The sequence below is a fragment of the Nothobranchius furzeri genome, chromosome 13 (assembly GCF_043380555.1).
Source record: "Nothobranchius furzeri strain GRZ-AD chromosome 13, NfurGRZ-RIMD1, whole genome shotgun sequence".
NCBI lineage: Eukaryota > Metazoa > Chordata > Actinopteri > Cyprinodontiformes > Nothobranchiidae > Nothobranchius > Nothobranchius furzeri.
Window position 1 is genome coordinate 41,294,366 of NC_091753.1, and position 20,609 is coordinate 41,314,974.

The following is a 20,609-nucleotide window of genomic DNA, read 5'->3' on the forward strand; positions in this document are numbered from 1 at the left end:
TACAATAGCTAAGTAATTTTTCATTACCAAAATTCATATGAAATATAAAACTTTTTCAGGAATTTTTTGGCTTTTTTTTTGCCTTTTTTGACAAAAGTTTTGACTATTTATGACATTTAATCAGCTGCAATCTGTTCTTGCAATTCTTTCCATGGAAATTGCATTTCTTGCTGAAAAATATTATCATAAAAATAATGCATACATCTTAGGTTTCACAACTGAGATTGTTTTATAAAACACTTATGTTTAAATTAACTAAACGCTAACTAGTATGCTTGAATAGAATTGTGGTGGGTTGCATGAAAGCCTCTGAAATAGTTGAAATTTATTTTATTTTATTTTATTTTTTTACTAGGAACTAAATGATTGAATATCACGAACCTGTAACGCTCAAAAAATTATGTGTTAAACTGGCTTGACATATATGTTAAACTGGCTTGACATACATTAATTTGTGAAGGTTTTTCTCATGTGATCCAAAAACGCAACGAAACTCGATACGTCAATCGGGACCGCTGGTTGTTGTAGTTTCTCGTGGATTACATTGACTTGGCAGAAAAGCAGCGATGACTACGTTTCCCAGAATGCAACATAACTCGGCGTAGTTTTGCACATCCTGTTAGCTTGAGAGGATAGCGGACGAACGGGCGGAAAAAAGAGATACCGATGTTTTAATATAAAAGTGGTGCATTATTGCTCATGAACGTAATATTCTGGAGTGCCCAAGAAGCATATTAGGAAGACGAAAATGGTAAAGTTATTCAATTATTCAAGTTAATCTTTTTTTTTATTAGCCGTCAGGTTATGTTAGCGTTTAGAACTCGACAGATAAGCACTCCATTCAGTCTAGAAAACTATACTGGTGGTTAAATTGAGGGTTTAACCACAGAAAACCTCCACTTTAGCCTATGTAGATAGCATGGTGAAATTCAAGAATGTCGAAGTGTACGCATTATGTTAAAAGCTAGGTGTGGTTTAATAGTGCTACCTTTTACACCAGCCAAGCTAACGGTCAGTAATAGCTTCAGTTACTTTCACATCTCAGTAAGCTGGAGTTCCATAGCTGCCAATCTATGGTACATATTATTCCAGTGTGTTAATCATTTGTGTGGGTGGGTTTTGTTGCAGATTATTTTGTTTGATCTAATCCGTTTTCTATCCCAAAGATCCGCTTTATCCTCATCCAGAACCGAGCAGGGAAGACACGATTGGCTAAATGGTACATGCAGTTCGATGATGACGAAAAGCAGAAACTGATCGAAGAAGTGCATGCTGTGGTTACAGTCAGGGATGCCAAGCACACCAACTTTGTGGAGGTATGGGATTGTATAAATGCTTTAATGTGTGGCTGTTTTTGCAGACTGCATAGACATTAAAAAGTTAAGATTTCTAATTTTAAGTATAGCTCAATACTCTTGAAAGAGAGGCTGAAATGCAATTGGATTGTAATGTTTCATATATGGATGTTGATCAATATCTGCAGGAAAATAACATTCAAAAGAACATATTTTCTATTTATTGAACTTGGTCTGTATGTGAAGATAACGCCTTAAATACACCCTTGGGTGACTTATCATTTTTAACAAATACAGTATAATAGAAGAGGTTCCCACCTGTTTATTTTTTGCTTGTAGTAGACTTAAATATAATTATTGGTATACAAAGCCTTGAGTCTCTCAGCTCTGCTGAAACTTCTGTTACACAAATCTAAATTTCTAATTGGATTTCACCATTTTGTCCTCACAGTTCAGGAACTTCAAGATCATTTACCGACGTTATGCAGGCCTGTACTTCTGTATTTGTGTGGATGTGACTGATAACAACCTGGCATACCTCGAGGCGATCCACAACTTTGTTGAGGTAAACAATGAACACACACAAACATCCATCCATCATTTATTTATGAAGCACATTTAAAAACACAGCATTTCAGCTGTCCAGAGTGCTGTACAGGAGGTCCAAAGGCCAAAAAACAGTGGTGGGCTACTCTACAAAATAGATGAGAGAGGAGGGAAAGTATAACAAGTTGGAAGTAAAAAGAGCCCAAACTGTACAAATTGTAGAAAAAGAAAACAAGAACCTAGCAGTAGCTAATACACTTAAAATGAAATCAGTGGACATATGAACAAAACAATAACCTTATTTCGAGATAAAACACACACATGACCTGTGCTTGTCATGGTCTGGTGGGGTTTAGGAGTGTTTCTTTGTGGCTGTGATTTGTTACCTTGCAGTTCTTGAATGCCAAACTGGCTGCATTTTTGTGTGGATTAAAAACTAACATATAGTGGTTAAAAATGATCGTCATTCAGTTATGAAGGCATGGAAAGCATTCATAATAAATGTGTGATTTGGCAATTAAATGTTCACCTTATATAACATCTGTCTGGTGCAGAATGTGTCAGGAGAAAATAATTGAATTTATTTAAAATTATTTAACCTCTATTTCAGCACCGGTTTGAAACACTTAAGCATCAAATACAATTAAAGTTTTTATTTTTATATTTTGATGATTGAATGTTTTGGCTTCGAGTCTGAAACAGAAATGAGGTAAAATTTCACTATTCTGTTTTAGCAGCAGTGTTTTCAGTCTGATCTTTGTGCTTTTACAATAATAATTTTGCACAAGTGAAGCTGACGGTATCCACCTAAACTACTTTTGAAGCCTTTCTCTGAAATGGACCACCTCAGGGATTATTGAGCGGTTTATTTTTTGTTTTTGCATAGAACTGTTAAAAAACTAGGACAAAATGGTTAAATTTGTTGTTATGCTGCAGCCTTTCTGCCATTTCTCACACAATGGAAAGCAAATGGGCAGCTGTGGAAGCCAGAATAAAGTAGAAGAAAATCAATAGTAGACAATAGCTGTCCTTGTTACCGTTAGCCAACAGCTAAACCAAATCCTGAACAACAGGTTTAAAATGTTGTTTTATTTAAAGTGAATTTGGTATTTTCTGTTCTGCAGTCGCATTTCACTCGTAGGAATTGTCGGTAATTGTCGTACACACTTTGGTTGTGTAGCTTAAAATGTACATTTTTCTGTTTCTCTTTGCTGGAAGGTGCTGAATGAATATTTTCACAATGTGTGCGAACTGGATCTTGTGTTCAACTTCTACAAGGTGAGAACACACAGAGGGATTATTTTTCAGATTTGACACAATCTCTGATAGAAAGACATTACATGTATTTTTAATTGTATTATTTTGATGACAAAGAGGGGGAGTTGGGTCATGTTCGCATGCAGTTGATGGTATTTGTGCTCAGATCAGTATTTGTCCTCTCATCTGTTTTGTGCGTCTGTCTCAAGGTGTACACGGTGGTGGACGAGATGTTCCTGGCAGGAGAGATCAGGGAGACCAGTCAGACCAAGGTTCTCAAGCAGCTCCTCATGCTCCAGTCTCTTGAGTGAAAATGTGTCCTTCCTGTGCTTTTTATCTTCTGCCCAACCCGACCTTCACCATGTCCCTATCACTCTGGAAGAACCACACCATTCTCCATGCCCCTGCAGAGCCAGCTCTCATCTTCAAGACAAGGAGGGAGGGGGTTGTTTTGAATAAAAATACACAATATTGTTTACGTATGGATATGAGTTCAGCTGTTTGCCATAGCAGCCCATATGTTGCATTATTCTGATAAACTGCTATAGATGTCATCAACAAGCCTACAGTCTCAGTAGATTTTAACATTTCAAATAGTCCTGCCAATGTTATGAGCTTTGTAACTAACTGCAGAAAAGAGTTGTTTCATGTTTGCATTTATCCATGTTCACTGTGGAAATCAGTGTGAGACTGCTCTCTGTCCCAGTAACCTAAACATTTACTCAATGGCACTACTGTAACTAACAAGCACCATAAAAATAAACTGCAGATAGACCCGAGAACCCCCAACAGCTCCGTAGTTGTTTCTAGACGTCCAGTGTTGTGGGTTATCTCTGCTGAGTCCCAGCCCACCAGCGGACTACAAGTAGGAAGCTCTTCAGAGCCGTTGACCCAGCAGAGAAAGTTCATCCCAGAATGGAGCGTACTCGGGATGAGGAGCGTTTCAGTGGGGTGTTATGGTGACCGGTGACGAGAGAGAAAGTTATGTTGGATTTGTTCAGCTTTGCTTCCAATTACATCAAATGGTGCTTGTTCCCTCTTAAAACACTTAAATACAAAGAAAACCTGGACAGAGTCAGTTTTACATGAAGTGGAACTTTTGCTTTGCGTTGTGTTTGTATACACACACACACACACACACAAATATTTAGCATCTTATGTCCAGTACTGTGTAAAAAAAAAAAAAACAGCTCCTAATCATCTTGAGATTCATACATTCCTTTGATGTTTATTTGCCTAAAACCATAACATGGATGTATGGTGGATGGAAATCTGCTTTATTCATACAGGGGTTAAATGTTTTATCAACATCCCATGATCTAATTTTAACCATATCCAGTCAGATAATCTGAAACTACTTATTTCTTATGAAATAGTAATGACCTATATCCTGTTTCCCTTGTGAGTTAGCTGGTGGAACATGTGTTACAGTCTATTCAACACCTATTTGTCCAGTTTTGTGTAAATAAACAGATTAAGTGATTCTGCTGTCTGTTACTCCTTTTTTCTCTCCAGGATCTTAACGCCATCTAGTGGTGAAAACAATTTAGTCCTAAATCAAGTGAAATGGTTATGAGGTCATTGTGCCAGCCTGCTGGAATCAGTGGATCCATCAACACATCCACTCCAGCCACGCTAGTCGTTACTCCATCGACCCAGGAGGGTAAATCCTGACGATTTGACACGGAGGACATTAACTCGGCTCCGAGTCCTCCGATATCCTCACCTCAACTCCTCTGAATGAAATGACTGGAGAGAGACAGAGGAGGAGGAACATCAATCATTTAACTTTCCATCAAGTCAGCCGTCAATAAATCTGGACTGTAGCTGCGTCTGATTTCTGCTCACAACAGGAGGGAATGAGCTGATGCGCTTTGATAAACAGCAGCTTAAAGGCAATACGCACATCGGGGGAAGATTCAATGGAAAACAAGCAGTTTACTGGGAATTACAACAATCACAATAGATAAATCTTATTTACAGGATAGGCTACTCGTACAGCAGTATTCAGGTTGCATATTTCACATATTTTACAGAACAGCTGTTCATCGAATGATCAAATCCAGACTGGAACTTGTGGCATAATAATATATTTATGGCTATTCTGAAGTCTGCTTATTATGAACTGTACAATAAACACAGATTAATTGCATTTTAACTCTGATTTGGCAGTTTTCAACTATTTCAGTTACTTAATAAATGCAGATAAACAGTTATCTGTGAAGAGGAGTGATCCGTTGCTGCTGACAGCCACCTAAAGCTCACCAAGTCCACGTCAGGAGTTTGAACAATAATTGTGACAGCAGAAACGAGGAGACTGAATCAATAATCTGATTTGTTTTAAAGTAGGAATTACACCTACACTAAAACCTTTATTACAGTAAAATAAAATGTACATTTCTTTAGTTGCAGCATATAAACAACACATTTTAAAAGTAAAAGTGCACTTTGAGATGAGCCGAACCATCACAGAATGAACAGGTTTATTTTTAAAAGCAACATTTCGAACCGTCTGTCTCTTGCTGCGCTACATACTCTCCACGCCTGAACGTCGTTCCTTCAGTGAGCCGACTCGCTCGGGTTAGAAACGCGTGCGGTTTGGCTGCAGGGACACGCCAGAGCCACCGGACCAAAATATGTTTGTTTTGATCCCGTCTCGGGTCAGTCTGAGTTGTCAGCGGCATGTGGAACCTCGTGTTCCTCCAGCAGCACCATGAACTACGCTGTCAGTGGTTCAAGGAAAGAGAAACACACATTTTTGTGGAAATATTTTCTTTTCTCCAAAGTCTGTCTGAGGGAGAAAACTGAAGCAGTTTGCCATTCCTGTGCAAAGCAAAGAAGGCAAACAGAATCCTGACTTTTATCGCTGAGACTCACAAACAGACAAGACTAAACGATTCCAGAACCTTTAGAGAGGATCTTCATGAACAAAACAGGCAAAACAATTATGGTGCGCTGCGGTTTTGGATTACATTTAGAGATTGACAGATTTTAACTGAGACTCTGATCAAGATCAACCTACAGACTTTGGGATTCTTAGATAATAATAAGAAGGTCTCTTCTTTGTGCTTTAGAAATGTCCCACGGGTTTGCCTCTTTTGGTTTCATGTGGAGTGACTAAACTTTCTGGAATTATTATGCTACTAATTCACAATCAGTAATAACAGCATGTAATAAAAGTGCATTTGCAGCTCCAAAACTGAACATTCGCAAAGTATGACTGAATAATTAGGCTTCTCTGAAAAGTCCATTCAAGTTCACTAATAAACAGATTAAATTTTTAAGTAAAACCTTAGATTTAATCATTTTAAGCCTAAATATGTGCTAAATTACTTCTTTACAACTTGTCTGTCACTAATCAGTTGTAGGTTGAATTTAACGATGACGCCTCACTGATTCAGAAGAGGCCGAATGAAGAAAATCCGTTCAAGTAAGTCAGCAACGATGTGCAAACGAGGAAATCTTGGAGTTACTGAAACCAGAGTAAATAAACGATAAAGACCAGAAAAACCCAAACAAACAACCCGTGGTTTATCCTGGTAAATAACTGATGATGGCTCTTCCTTATGAGGGGTCTGCCTGTCCAGAACCAAGCCGCTCCGACTCAGACGCTTACCAGAAGTCGGGTCGCTGCGTCATCCAGGTGATCTAAGGTGAATGAGACTGACGTGAGACAGCTAAAAATGTTATTTTCTTACATTTCTGTTCTAGCTTGATGTGATGAAACATTACTGACCAGTAGAGGGAGTCCTGTCTGTGTGGGCTCAGGTGATGAAGGCGCCTGATCCCTAGCAGTTACACTGCTGCTTGCTCTGCGTTGTGGTGCCTCTCGGCTGCCGCGGCTGTCGCAGCGACGCGTCTCCGTACTGAATTCCCGAGCCCATCCTCTCCGGGTCCAGTTCCCCTTCAAGGCGAAGCAGAACGAGGAGCGTCACCAACACAAGCTACACACACAAACCTGGCGATCGGACGCCATCTTTTACCCGAATCGATCTTGTTGAGGATGTTGCGAGCGCATTTCAAAAAAGCTTCTTCTACGTTCTCCCCCGTCAGAGCGCTGGTCTCTAGAAACATCAGCTCTGTGGGAAAAAGTTCAATTAGAAAAGTGGAAACAAGACATAAAAATCAGACGCAGAAATGAAACGCGGGCTAGCGTTAGCTACCATTCTCCTGAGCAAAACGGGATGCTTCCAGGAAGGTCACCTCTCTGTCTGCATCCAGGTCCTTCTTGTTCCCACACAGAATAATTACGATGTTGGGGCTCGCTAGAGTCCTCGCGTCTGTGAGCCAGTTAGTCAGAGTGTTATACGTCTCTCGACTGTTGGGAGGAAAAGACAGAAGTGTTTAATGTTGGCGACACATAACGCTAATAACCATAAACACTGTTATATAGGAGCCTGACAGTCACAGAACTTTCAAGGAAACATTTCTGGGCTGAAGTCACTGGTTTTGGTGGAAGTAGGGCCCCAGTTGCCATGGTAACATGAGGTCAGTGAGGTGAAGAAAAGGGTGTGGGGTCCTCACAGGGATGTTTAACAGCTGTTTTCACTAAGTAAAGACTGACGTAACTCTTTGTCCACTCTTTTTTTCCCCTGTAAACACTTGAAGCGTCGCCTCCTGCTGCCCACCTCTGCCTCTCCTGCAGACGCCTCTGCACTGATCTACAGCAGCTACTCTCTGCATTACTCAAAACACAACTCCTCAATAACAAGCTGGAGTTTGCCCAGTCCAGACCCCCCCATCATTAAATCATACTGCTTATGGACACGCTGTGAAGCCTATAGGTCAGAATGGCTAACAGAACAGAAATGGTAAAAGGGATGGTCGTGAAAATGAGAGGGTGTCTAATTAAAATTATTAGCAATTTCTGTCTAAGACTAAATTATTTCATATGTCGTTTGAATAGGAGAAAGAGCCATACTTTGGAGAACACTTATGCAAAGGCGAACGTTATTTTTGTCACAAGAAAGCCAGGATCAGGTCATAAACAGCAAATGATTCCAGGGTTTTTTACCTTGTGATGTCGTAAACAAGGAGCGCCCCTGCTGCTCCTCTGTAGTAGCTACGAGTTACAGAGCTGCGAAAAGAAAACGGACAAGATGCAAAATAAGCCGGGAGAGCACAGGAGGGCAAAAACAAACCTGTCTGCTCATATAAGTGATCACAAACCAGGATTTCTCAGAGCTATCACACCGTGACTCCATTTGGGTTCAATAAATCATGTTTCTGTGAGAGGTCGCCAAAACCTTCACAGGCAATATTATGAGCCGTTACCGAAATCGCTCCTGGCCCGCAGTGTCCCAGATCTGCAGTTTGACCGTCTTCCCGGCAACATTGACCACCCTGGAACCAAACTCCACGCCGATGGTGTGGTTGGAGTCCTGTTTAACTGAGAGGAAACAAACAACACAGAAAACTGAAATGCTTTTGCAGAGGGGAAGTTTGATTTGTGTGTCACCCTCTGTAACAGAATGAAGCATAAGGTCCAGCTTAAACATTCTGACAGTTTTAACGTTTCACACATCAAATAATGCACTATAAAATGCACCCGGAGCCCTGAATGACAGGTTTATTAGATATACGTCTACAGCCTTGGGAACCAACGCCGACTCTGTGACGATCAGTTCTGAAAAATGAGGACTTAACTGAGCTTTTACTAAACCAAACTACACAAGAGTGTATTTGTACTCCCAACAATATAAAATTACTGCTCAGATGGATTATTTTAATCAGCATTTTCTTTAAAAACATGGAAAGTTAAGAGTCGAGTCAGTGAACAGTAGTATTACAACTCTGAACCGATTTAATGATGACCTGCTCTAAGTGTCAGAAATCTAGACCCACACACGGTTCAAGACATCGTTACAGATTTACTCCACTCAGCAGTCATTCACTCTTCTTGTACCTCCCTAAAGTTTTCATTTCAACAGCATCAGTTTGGTCGGTTTATGTGCGAACAAATGAGCTGGGTTGGGTTGAGACTTACACTTGTTCTCGATGAACTGGTGAAGGAGACAGGATTTCCCCGCCCCAGCACTGCCGATCACCAGGAACTTGAAGAGGAAGTCTGCGAGCAGATGAGAGATGGAACGTCAACGCGACAGAAACACAGGTGGTAGTTGTGCAGCCCTTAGCCTCAGATAAACCCTTAATCCCGTTAAAGCCACTACTTTCACCAAACTCAAATTAGCCAGCTAATCACAGAGCTCTGGAATCATAAAAACCTTCATCAGTTATGAGTCCCGATGTTTGTCTGGTGTGAATTAGGAGCCCCAGACTATCACACCACCTCCACCATGCCTTACAGCTGGTGTGGTGTTGAGATCATTTAGCCTCCTTTCTGTTGTCAGACAGAGTCTAATGAGAGGATTTACCAGTGACTTTCGCACAGGAGCCACGTTGGTTTGGATTAACAAATGAAATAATCATTTAACTGCATTCTGTTTTTGCTCTGGTTATTTTTGTCTGATGCTTTAATGTGTTTATGAAAGAAGTGTAAGAAAAAAGCAAAACAGAACAAACGCGTAAGAAACTCTTTCAAAGAAGTGACTGAGGACTTTGAAAAAGGGTTTTATGTAGCCGCCATGTCAGGTTTAATGGGAAAAAAAATTAAGGTGGAATCAGTAAGAAAACCAAGAAAGAGGATATGTTTATAAGACCATGAGATCAAATTACATTTGCAAGGACACCTTCCCTCCTGAAAGTCTGTTTCAGAGAGGAAATAAAGACAAAGGGCAGCTTGGGTTTGCACACAATCACAGAGAAGTGCTGAATGGAAAAACAGATGCTGATTTACCAAGTAAAGAGAATATCTCGTTATGGTTTAGCTGCACAGATTGTTATTCAGCTCCTCCACGAGATTTAAACTCATTAAGCCTTGGAGGCACCTCCATCAGCGCGCGCACACACACACACACACACACACACACGCACACACACACACACACACACACACACACACCAGCAGATTGGTGCATTATCCTCTATAGAGGATTTTCTTCAGCAACACAAACTCAAGAAGTCAATTTCATGAGACTATGACCATCTCAACCACACAGAAGAAGAACTGAGACTCCCAGGTTAACAGATTTCTTGCCTCAGCTTTTCAGAATCCTCCCAGGATATACCAGAAATCCCCCCCCCCCCCCCACCCCCCCACACGAGATCTGCAAACAACTATCCAGCTGTCAATATGTCAAAGCCATAGAGAAGGCATAAGACAGCTTGGCCCTCTCCACATGCTATTGCATTCTTTACACATCAATATTAAGGAAGGCAAATGTCCCGTTACATCTGGCGTAGAAGTAACACAGCATTTAAGACAAAGAACATCACACCAACAGTAAAATATGGTGGTGGTAGTGTGATGGTCTGGGGTTGTGTTGCTGCTTCAGGAACTGGAAGGCTTGCTGTGATAAATGGAACCATGAATTCTACTCTCTACCAAAACATCCTGAAGGAGAATGTCCGGCCATCTGTTTGTCAACTAAAGCTGAAGCCATCTTGGGTGCTGCAGCAGGACAATGACTCAAAACACACCAGCAAATTCACCTCTGAATGGCTGAAGAACAACAAAATGAAGACTTTGGAGTGGCCTAGTCAAAGTCCTGACCTGAGTCCTATTGAGATGCTATGGCATGACCTTAAAAAGGCGGTTCATGCTAGAAAACCCTGAAATAAAGCTGAATTACAACAATTCTGCAAAGATGAGTGGGCCAAGATTCCTCCAGAGTGCTGTAAAAGACTCGTAACAAGTTATCGCAAACGCTTGATTGCAGTTATTGCTGCTAAGGGAGGCCCAACCAGTTATTAGGTTCAGGGGGCAATTACTTTTTCACACAGGGCAATGTAGGTTTGGATTTTGTTCTCTCCCTAAATCAGGGGTCAGCAACCGTTCCCATCAAAGAGCCATTATTACCCGTTTCCCACAGTAAAGAAAACACTGGGAGCCACAGCAGCTGCGGCGTTGTGGGCGGGGCCTACCCTCAGACAGCAGAGAGCTGCTTTAACCAATCACAACAGGTGTCAGCAGCCAGTACCGGTCCCTCATGTACGTCAAAGTTATCTTTCATAAGAAGATAATCAATAAAACGATTTATATAAAATGGATCCAGAAGTTGTAGCCCGTCTCTGCCTACAATATTTTGATATTTTTCACCCTGTTGATGGTTTTACTGAGCAGGTGCCACTTTTGTCATACGTTTCTTTTTAAAACATGTTTAGACTGTTCAGAATACAAATCCAGGCTCTGTCACATTAGATTGTTGTAATTAAACTTTGTTGGTGGGGAAGGTCAGAAAAGGATCCGATCAATTTGTTTTCCCCTCATTTACAGTGACGGAGATACCGGCGCAGTGCGCCTGGCTCTGGTGTTAATCAAGTTAAATTTTATCTCTTTGCAACAATTTTCACAAGAAAACAAAAGTTAAAAGCAGGGCTTGTGTTGTGTTGACCGGACAGTTCCCGTATTTGACCGTTTATTTTGACGGAGAAAGAATAGAAAGAATTACCTCAACGCATGCAGACGAACTGACATTTTATTCGTTATGCACATCACAGATGTAGCTAAATCACTCAAGAAAAGATTTCCTTCTGAACATCTGAGCTGGACACTGCTCAGCGCAGCTCACGGTCAGCGTGTACGTACGGCGCACAGCGAGCTGAAGATGTGGAGAGGGGCTTGGAGCGCGTTGCAGAACCAGAGCACATGCGGGAAGATTCCTCCGACTGAAGCGAGACTTGTCACTTAGAAATTGTTCCCTGATTATGAAACTTTGGCTGAATAGTGCTTGTTCCTGTCTCCAATGTGGCGACACATCCATGAGCCCATCTGAGGAGAATCCCAGAATCTCACATCGTCTTCAGCTCAGGAAGTGCCTATGATTACGCACAAGCAGGTGACCCGTCAACCCGGTCTCACAGTAAGACCGGGTTGGACCTGTTCAGGTTTACGCAGACAATCTTTACATAGAATTGGCATACAGATGTAAAATTAATGCAGTAAAATATAAAGCATTTTATTTAAATATCCAGTCATTATTTTACAAGCACAGAGAGCCGCATCAGATGGATGGAAGAGCCGCATGCGGCTCCAGAGCCGCGGATTGCCGACCCCTGCCCTAAATAATAAAAACCATCATTTCAAAACTGCATTTTGTGTTTACTTGTGTTATCTTTGACTAATGGTTAAATGTGTTTGATGATCAGAAACATTTTGTGTGACAAACATGCAAAAGAATAAGAAATCAGGAAGGGGGCAAATAGTTTTTCACACCACTGTACTTTATCTACACGATGCTTTAGAGTTCCACTACAGGTCCTCCAGAGAAGGACTCCTCTCTCACCAGTAAACACCCAGCGTGCAGACATTGCATTCGGTATCAGAGACGGAAATCAATAGAAGGCTATTACAGCTACCATTAGAGCTGACAGTCTTCCACATATATATGGCCCACATGGATAAAGTTTCATGCAAGAAATCTGGGAGAGAGTTTGCAAGTAAAAGCAGATGGTGAGAGTCTAGGTGTGCAACAGGAGAGGATAATGGTGTGGCATTTTAACATTTCTGGCTCTGAGGTGTGAGGGTTTTTGTGTCCTATAAAGTAATTTCCTGCAACAGTTTCTCTCAAAAGTTGATGGCAATGACTGTCATCTGTCACAAACAAGTCCTTTTAAACCTAAAAGCAGTGGGAAGTAGAATTGTGCACCCGCAGTGCAGTTTTACACACACACACACACCATTCAAGAGGTGCAACTTTAATTAAAAAGCAACATACATTTTGAATCTTGCAGAAGTACTGACCTTTGTTTGGATTCAGGATGCACATATCTAGCAGCTTCTGACAGGTAACGGGGGCATAAACAACACAAATACACTCACTTCCTGCTATGGCCTAGAGGCTTGAAGCTACTTCCCAGGGACGATATCGTGTTCTTTCAGGATGCAAAGGTCACACAATTGACTTGAATTTCAACAAACTATGGTTACCTGAGCGTCTGACAGCACCGTACTCGTATATCGACAGACTACTAATGCATTTCATCAAAAGTTTGGTAAACTCTCACTTGAAATGTGTCACCATCTGTTTACTCGCGTTACAAACCGGGTAACGAGGCAATTTAATCCACCGCCGTGAAACAAATGTACTAGTGTAGAAATATAACCAGAGCATTCAAAGTGAAGTTTTATCAAAATAAAATGTCAGCTACGAGTGTTAAATAACCCTAATAAAACCCACAGACGCGACAACGGGGCGGACTAAACAAGCTAACTAGCAGCGTAGCTAAGACAAGTCTGTCACAGCAGAGGACAGTAGGGCAGTGAGGTGTAGCGGCTAACTCCACACAAACATACCGTATGTCTCCGACATGTTGACCCTCGCTGTGGGAAGAACCCTTTTGCGGTTCTTTTGGTGTGACAGCTGGTGGTCGCTGTGTCACACCTCCTTAGGGTGTTTATCTACGATGATGGAGGCTTCCTTGATCCCTTCCTAGCTTCCTTTGCTCAGACAAACACGGCAGCTGCGTGCTGCGTCGCTAGTGTTCCACTTGTGTTGTGTTCATGTTTCAGCAGCCGTGTCGGATTTTTTTTAATTCGCGAGTAGTTCAACTAAATGTTCCTAGATATTTATTTAAAATTCACAGAAAACATCATAATGTTTTGTTATAGTTTGGGTTTTACCTTTCTGACATTTTACTAATGTTAGTTTCTAGAATCCTAAAAAAGGCAGCATTCAATACACATTATTACCACTTTAATGACGCCCTGTTTATCCAGAAAATAAAATACTAGACTAAATAGTTATATCTTTTTTTAAATATTATAAACTGTTACTTATGTATTCAAACTTTTAATGTCACATATACTTGTAAAAGGTAGAATTATTAAACTGACCTATCAAACCCAGATCCCAAGAGTCTAGGAGCCCAGAAAATCATCTGTTTACATTTAAAACAAAAGTGTAGAGCATCTGCTTCAAACGTTAGGAAGATGTTAAATAGAAGCTAAATGAATTCAAAGAGGGAGATCTACAGAAGTACTGCAGAGGGAATGGCAGCTTCAGAATTGCAGCAGATACAAACAACAGTCTAAACCAGAAACGACATCACAGCAGTGGAACTGAATTCCTAACAACAAATCTAAAACATATTTACTATGTTCACTTTGTCCATCAAAATGTGTAGGATATGTGAGTTCAATACTGAGCCACAAGGTGGCAGAGCAAGACAGCAAAACTTAAATATGTTTGATTGATTTTTAAGATTGAAACCTCCACAGATGTCACAAGCTGACTGGTGAATTTAGTTTCGTTTAATGTCATATTTTGACTGATGGCCTCTGCTTCTTTGTTCCAAAAATCTGAACATAAATATGTTAAAAATCTGTATTCAAAGGAACCCTGCATTAATGTGTTTGCTTGACTTCTGAGTACTTTGGAAAACCACAACTTAATGCTTTTCACACTCTCTCTCTCTCTCTCTCTCTCTCTCTCTCACACACACACACACACTCACACACACACACACACACACACACACACACACACACACACACACACACACACACGAGCGCCCAGGGCCTGGAGTGCCTGACCGCCAAAGGGCAACAGGTGATAAATTGCAGATCCTTTCCACTCTTTTACCATCCCTCAGAGTTCCTCCCCTGTCTTTGTTCTTCTTTGGCAGATCCACTCATCCTCCCCAGTCCTGTTAAAAGCTCCTTTCACAAAGATTAAAGACAGAAGGAAACACTAGGCTCAGCATCGTGTGGGGTCACGGATGTTTTCCTAAGGTGGGCTACAAGAAAGGCAAAGGTGTGTAGCATGCAGGCTGAAAGAAGAAATGAGGGGCTTTCCTTCCATTAGGCGCTTTCTTTTCAGTCTCTCCTTTGTTCTCCCTCTTGTCCTCCTGTCCACTACAGGAGTCATCATCAGAGCAGATATTTGTTTAGACTCCCTTGCAAGCACAGCATTTGTGTGTGTTTGAGTGGGGGTTGTGTTACTGACAGCTCAGATTAACAGACAAGCCTGGCGGGTTCATATGCACACAGAAACACATGTGAAACACAAATATGACATGGGAGGGGCATCAGAACAGTAATCATGCTGTGCACACAGACGACTTCAATGTGGGGTCAAAACAAAGGAGCGCATTAGGGAAGCCCCATGTAAAACCAGTCAGTGTGTTTACAGCAAACAGTCGTTTTCCAAGGAAGAGTTTAGGTGAATCAATCCTTCAAACAGGTGATCGCCGATGTTGGGAAATGTTTATATAAAAGTGTTTATCCCATTATGAGTCATTCCTCTGTGGTGTAACACACAGTGTGTGTCGGGGGCCTGCTGTTTTACACACGTGAACAAAGCCAGATGACTATGAAGTAAGAGGGCCGTTGTGACATGACGTGGTGTTAACAGACGAGACACGTAAACACATTAATGACCTGAAACACGAACACTGCCAACACCAGAGGAAGATCTGTGAGAGCAGAACAGCAAAGTAGAAATCAAATCAACATAACTCTGATTCAGATAATAGGAGGATATTTAGGCTCTCCGTTCTCATAAATATACCCCTATCCATGTAGAGTATGTTTTGCATGGTAAGTTAAGCTGCAGTAAGCTGCCTTGCACAATAAGAACTCTGGCTAATTAAAAAAAAAAATATTTTACTCAAGGCAATGAAACTGGAGCAAATTATTAAATTAATGTATTTCAGTTCTAAATATGTATGTGAAAACAAGTCAAACACGTAAGTGGCCATTCAATTCAATTCAATTCAAGTTTATTTATATAGCACCAAATCACGACAAGAGTCGTCTCAAGGCACTTCACATAATAAACATTCCAATTCAGGTCAGTTCATTAAGCCAATCAGAAATAATGTTTCCTATATAAGGAACCCAGCAAATTGCATCAACTCACTGACTAGTGTCAGTGACTTTAGAGCAATCCTCATCCTAAGCAAGCATTTAGCGACAGTGGAGAGGAAAACTCCCTTTTAACAGGAAGAAACCTCCAGAGAATCCTGGCTCAGTATAAGCAGCCATCCACCACAACTCACTGGGGATTGAGAAGACGGAGCACACACACACACACACACACACACACACACACACACACACACACACACACACACACACACACACACACACACACACACACACACACACACACACACACACACACACACACACACACACACACACACACACACACACACACACACGACAAAGTAATGTGTCTATAGTTATATTTTGATTTCTTAGTAAATATTCTATTTGGTGAGAGATAAACTTTATTGTATTTATCCTAGTGAATCTATAATTAAACGGATAAACTAGCAGTAGCACATCCAACGTCAAGGAAAGCAAAAAGACCATGAGTCTGTGGAGTGGACCTATAGGTGAGACATTTCAACACTGAGTTCAACGGTCCAGAAGACACCCAAACAGCAACAACTATTGGATCCAGAACACCTCACAGGCAGCCACAAGCTTAAAGGATCAGTGTTCATTTCCAAACTAACTTTCACCTGATCTTTCTCTTTGTTAGTAATGACCATAAAAATGAGATTAAAACACGTGTTGGTCTGACAAGGATTTGTTTCCACTGTGAAATTACATTAAAAATAAATGAAAAGGTTAATGAATTGATGGTTAAAACAAGGTTAACGTTTCCTCTTTCATCAGTGAAATTGTCTTTATTTGGACGGCATCAGGCTAAAACTGGACTGAATATTCTGCAGAAACAACAAGAAGTTTCTTTTCTACAGAAGCATGCTTCAAAGTGTCCAAAAAAATCCCTTAAAGCTAAATCTTTGATCTTCTCAGACAGAAATCTCTCCACACTTTACTGCTTCTTGCGTCTGAATTCAAGATGTTAGCCAAAAAGCAGGAGCAAGGTTCCATCATCATTTTTAAAATTTTGTATTTTCATCTTCGGTTCTTCCTCCATTCAAACAACAAAAAGAACAACTCCCCTAGTTTTAAGGGTAACATTTCTTTTTGCTTAGTAACTCACATTAATCGTTGCATCATTGCTGCCCATTTTGTTGAATCTTTTTTAAAAAGAGACAGTAAGTAAGCAGGAGCGTGACACATCTGGACCAGCCCGTGTGTTGCAGCATCTCAACAAGTACTAGCTCATCAGAGGCAGAGAAAAAGAAAAGCTAGGTGTGAATATGATGCACATCAAATGTGATTTCTACTGAGTTTACACAATGACGGTTTAAAAAAAGGAACTCTACGTATTTGTGCACAACTCAAAAAACATTCTTTGCTGCATTTATATGAATGTTTTAAATTATCTTCATCATATGTTATCTGTTACATCTTTTATAACAGTATTAAGCAGGGGTGGGAATCTATTAAAATTAATCTAATTAATCAGAGGCGTAATTAATTAATCTGGATGAATCTTATTTTAATCGTTCAAGACAATTTGCCCCTAAGCAATTTTTTCTATCAATAATAATGTTACTGAGACAAAGATGAAATGCCCACACTTTAATGTGTATACTTCTGTAACCACACAATCTATTTGATTACTTTGGTCTCATTATAATGGTAACAATTTTTGGATTAGTTGGGATGTGTGAATATTAATAAATATGTTATTGATGAAGTGTAAATAGACATTGTAAATGTTGTGTATTGAATTGAACACTAGGTGGCAGGGGAGCACTGCTATTATATATTTAGTGGTGTAGTGTAGAGTTCAGGGGAAGTTCTGCTGAGGGTTACCAGTTGAATGCTGTGTGCATGCTTGTCCCTGTTGTTGTAATAAAGTTCACATGGATAAAGGTACTGCCTGCCTGCTTTCTACCATCTTCTTTTCATCATTTTGTCATTATTTGTTTATTTGTAGTATTTGTTGTGCTTGGAGCTCATAAAAAAGGTTTATATGATCTTGTAGCCCAAGCTTTGCTGTCTTGTTAGAGGTGCAGCTTGATGGTATTTAAACAGGGCATGAATTGTAATGCTAAACTTTTCTGGCCCTCAATTTGGGGACGCTCAGGTTTTAACGCATTGTTTTTCTAAGTAATTCATCATAATTTACACGTTAAATTCCCATTCCTAGTATTAAGCTTTCTAACATGAATTATTTAGCATTCCCCCTAATTAAACTCAGATTTTGTTGGTTGGACACTTGTGAATGTAATGATTTCCTGTCTTGGCTGGTGTTTTTGCTCTTGGCCGTATTACCAGTCACCATTTCTTCTTAATTGTTTGTGTTCCAGTGGGAAATAACAAGGTCAAGGCATTGATAGACACAGATATAATCTTTCTGCATACTCAGTAATTGCACAATACGCACAAAACCCATTCCACATGAGCTGGCTGGCTGAACTGAGGATTTATGGTCCTTTGAAACCAGAGTTAAGAAACGTTGTCATAAATTAAAACATGAGCTGTGCTCAAAGAGATCCAGGCGGCTGTAAGTCTGAAATACGCTCACTTTTTAGAATTAAGAATAAAATTTCAAAATAACAGATCCGCATTCGGCTGGTTAATTTACAGATGAAGGCAGGAGATGTTGGGAGGAAAAAAGTCTAGATGACCTCTATGGTGTCAGATCAGGACCTTCCCTCAGAGTTCCAACTCAGCTCCACTAAATCTGCTCTCCATCCACGTTTTGCTGTCAAACCACAGCCTGGAGGAAGGCAGGGGTTAAATGTGATCAAGTGTTTGGAGCAACCAAAGGGGTTTACGTGGTTTTCTGTTTCTGAGCTGCAACAACAGTCCATTTTTAATTTTTTTTCAACCCATCCATTTGTTTTGAACTGCTTATCTGAGGTCAGACTGCAAAACAGCCCAGGCATCCCCAGATCTTTCCAGCTCAATCCGAGGGATCGTGAGGCCTTTTCAACCCAGAGAGGATATCAGATCCCGTCAGCTGGTTCAGTTTTTGATAGTTTTATTAGAAAATCATATGTTTGATTAGAAAACGTTGGCTAGACCGGGGGGGGGGGGGGGGGGGGGGGGGGAATCATTGAGTATCCATGTAAAATAACCTCACATAAAATATGAAAAAATAAGATAACAATTGAAGATGCTATTGAATAAAATTAAACTAATTAATATAAATTAATTTAGAGATGTAATTAGACTTAAAAATGTCCCCCAATTATTGCTTCTTTGGCCACTTCATGTGTAAACAGCTCTGGGATGGAGAGTGAGTGCATCAAATGTTCTGCTCTTAACCAAAAAAATACTTTATTCCCAAAGTTCATCTGAATTCCATCCATGCACAAATAGCTGCTCTCACACGTTGCATCACTTAGTCTTGTCAAATCTTGGACTTATTACTGCAATCACATTACCACATCGTTTTTCAATTAGCAGCATGCCCTGATGTGTCCCTGTCTTCTTCCACGTAAAAATAAAAAAATCAATCACAGCCTCAGAGTGCCTGTATGCTGGATGCAACTTGTTAAGGAATCTTTGCATGAAGTCATTCTCCGAGTGTGGAATTCATCCTGATCTGGAGTGAAGATCCTGTTGCAGATCGCTGGAGGGGAGAGAGGCAGAAATCAGAGGAGGAACGTCTTTACTTCTTTAACTGTTGCTTCTTCATTTTGCCTCTTGAGAGCTGGAAAAAGATTTTAATTTATCTAAATCTCCATTCAACAGGCGCTTAGCAGAAAAGGTCACACACACACACCCTTAAGCCCAAACAAATTCTCTATGGGAAAACTTTAGGATTTTCATCCGTGATCCAATGTGATCCGATCCTTGCATATTTTGTTACTGGTTACATATGAATCCCAACGGGAAGGGATAATTGTTATGACAATTATCAAATGATTGCACACTCTTGTTGCTAAAACCTTTGAAGTTGTGATTGTTTGCGTGTTCTTGCAGGTTATTACTGGCCTGTTCTGCAGCAGGTGTGAGTGAGAGATAACAGGATGACGTCAGGGGGCTTGATGGATGACACGACACATGAGCACAACACCCACAAATCAGTCACAATTCAGATGTTAGCTTCTGGAGAAATTTGACACATTGTTCATTGTTAAATGTTTCTGACTTGTTAGGTGTAGTTTGAATCGTTGCAACATTTATGTGGAACCTCCAAATAAATTAAATCAAAGATAAAATTTGCAAAGTGCAAAAAAGCTGCGGAGGGAGGAAGATGGTTTGTGGAGACACCCTTTGGGGGACACCTAAGGGTGCAGGTGTTCAACGTCTGGACGTTTGTGGGTTTTCTCTAGCAGGTGATCATGTGGCTTATTTTCTCCCTCTTCCTCCACCTCCCATCTACTCCAGCTGCTCTCCACCTGCTTTTTCAGCCCACTTCCCTCTGAAAAGCTCCAAAAACAACCTCATGCAACTCCAATTTCTGTGCTATTCTCTTTTATAAACCGCACACCATATTGTGTCAGTGTAAGAATTTTAACAGCTACATACTACTTTTAAATGCATTTATTAATTGTGCAAGAAAACAAAAGATTCAAATTAGAACAAAATGTGAAACAATACAGATAAAACACTTTACTGGCAGCAAAAAA

General features: G+C 40.5%; 2 protein-coding genes across 4 annotated transcripts; one reads left to right on the top strand and one right to left on the bottom strand.

Annotated features, from left to right (window-relative positions):
* Window positions 1-598: 598 nt before the first annotated feature.
* On the top strand, window positions 599-3,880 carry ap2s1 (adaptor related protein complex 2 subunit sigma 1). Its single transcript, XM_015951473.3, has 5 exons — window positions 599-751; window positions 1,167-1,316; window positions 1,747-1,860; window positions 3,060-3,119; window positions 3,308-3,880. Exons 1-5 carry the CDS (start codon window positions 749-751, stop codon window positions 3,407-3,409), a joined length of 429 nt encoding a protein of 142 aa, XP_015806959.1. The 5' UTR covers window positions 599-748; the 3' UTR covers window positions 3,410-3,880.
* An 862-nt stretch (window positions 3,881-4,742) lies between these two features.
* Window positions 4,743-13,640, bottom strand: rab4b (RAB4B, member RAS oncogene family). 3 transcript variants are annotated; one of them, XM_070543530.1, is made up of 9 exons: window positions 13,453-13,640; window positions 9,085-9,165; window positions 8,373-8,487; window positions 8,113-8,175; window positions 7,262-7,416; window positions 7,082-7,177; window positions 6,835-7,002; window positions 6,715-6,746; window positions 4,743-4,847 (listed from the first exon to the last, which is right to left on the bottom strand). In XM_070543530.1, exons 1-7 carry the CDS (start codon window positions 13,466-13,468, stop codon window positions 6,887-6,889), a joined length of 642 nt encoding a protein of 213 aa, XP_070399631.1. In that variant the 5' UTR covers window positions 13,469-13,640; the 3' UTR covers window positions 4,743-4,847; window positions 6,715-6,746; window positions 6,835-6,886. The 3 variants fall into 3 exon arrangements, with proteins under 3 accessions (XP_070399631.1, XP_015806957.1, XP_054599353.1); XM_015951471.3 differs by lacking the exon at window positions 4,743-4,847 and having other exon boundaries at window positions 6,521-6,746; XM_054743378.2 differs by lacking the exon at window positions 4,743-4,847 and having other exon boundaries at window positions 6,624-6,761.
* Window positions 13,641-20,609: the final 6,969 nt, after the last annotated feature.

What these genes read in the sequence shown, in the direction of transcription:
- ap2s1 (XM_015951473.3), top strand. An exon ending in AGCACACCAACTTTGTGGAG is followed by an intron (nt 1,317 to 1,746) that starts GTATGGGATTGT and finishes TTGTCCTCACAG; the next exon opens with TTCAGGAACTTCAAGATCAT. An exon ending in TTGTGTTCAACTTCTACAAG is followed by an intron (nt 3,120 to 3,307) that starts GTGAGAACACAC and finishes GTCTGTCTCAAG; the next exon opens with GTGTACACGGTGGTGGACGA.
- rab4b (XM_070543530.1), bottom strand. An exon ending in CTTGTTTACGACATCACAAG is followed by an intron (nt 7,417 to 8,112) that starts GTAAAAAACCCT and finishes TCCTCCCAACAG; the next exon opens with TCGAGAGACGTATAACACTC. An exon ending in CCGTTTTGCTCAGGAGAATG is followed by an intron (nt 7,178 to 7,261) that starts GTAGCTAACGCT and finishes TTTTTCCCACAG; the next exon opens with AGCTGATGTTTCTAGAGACC.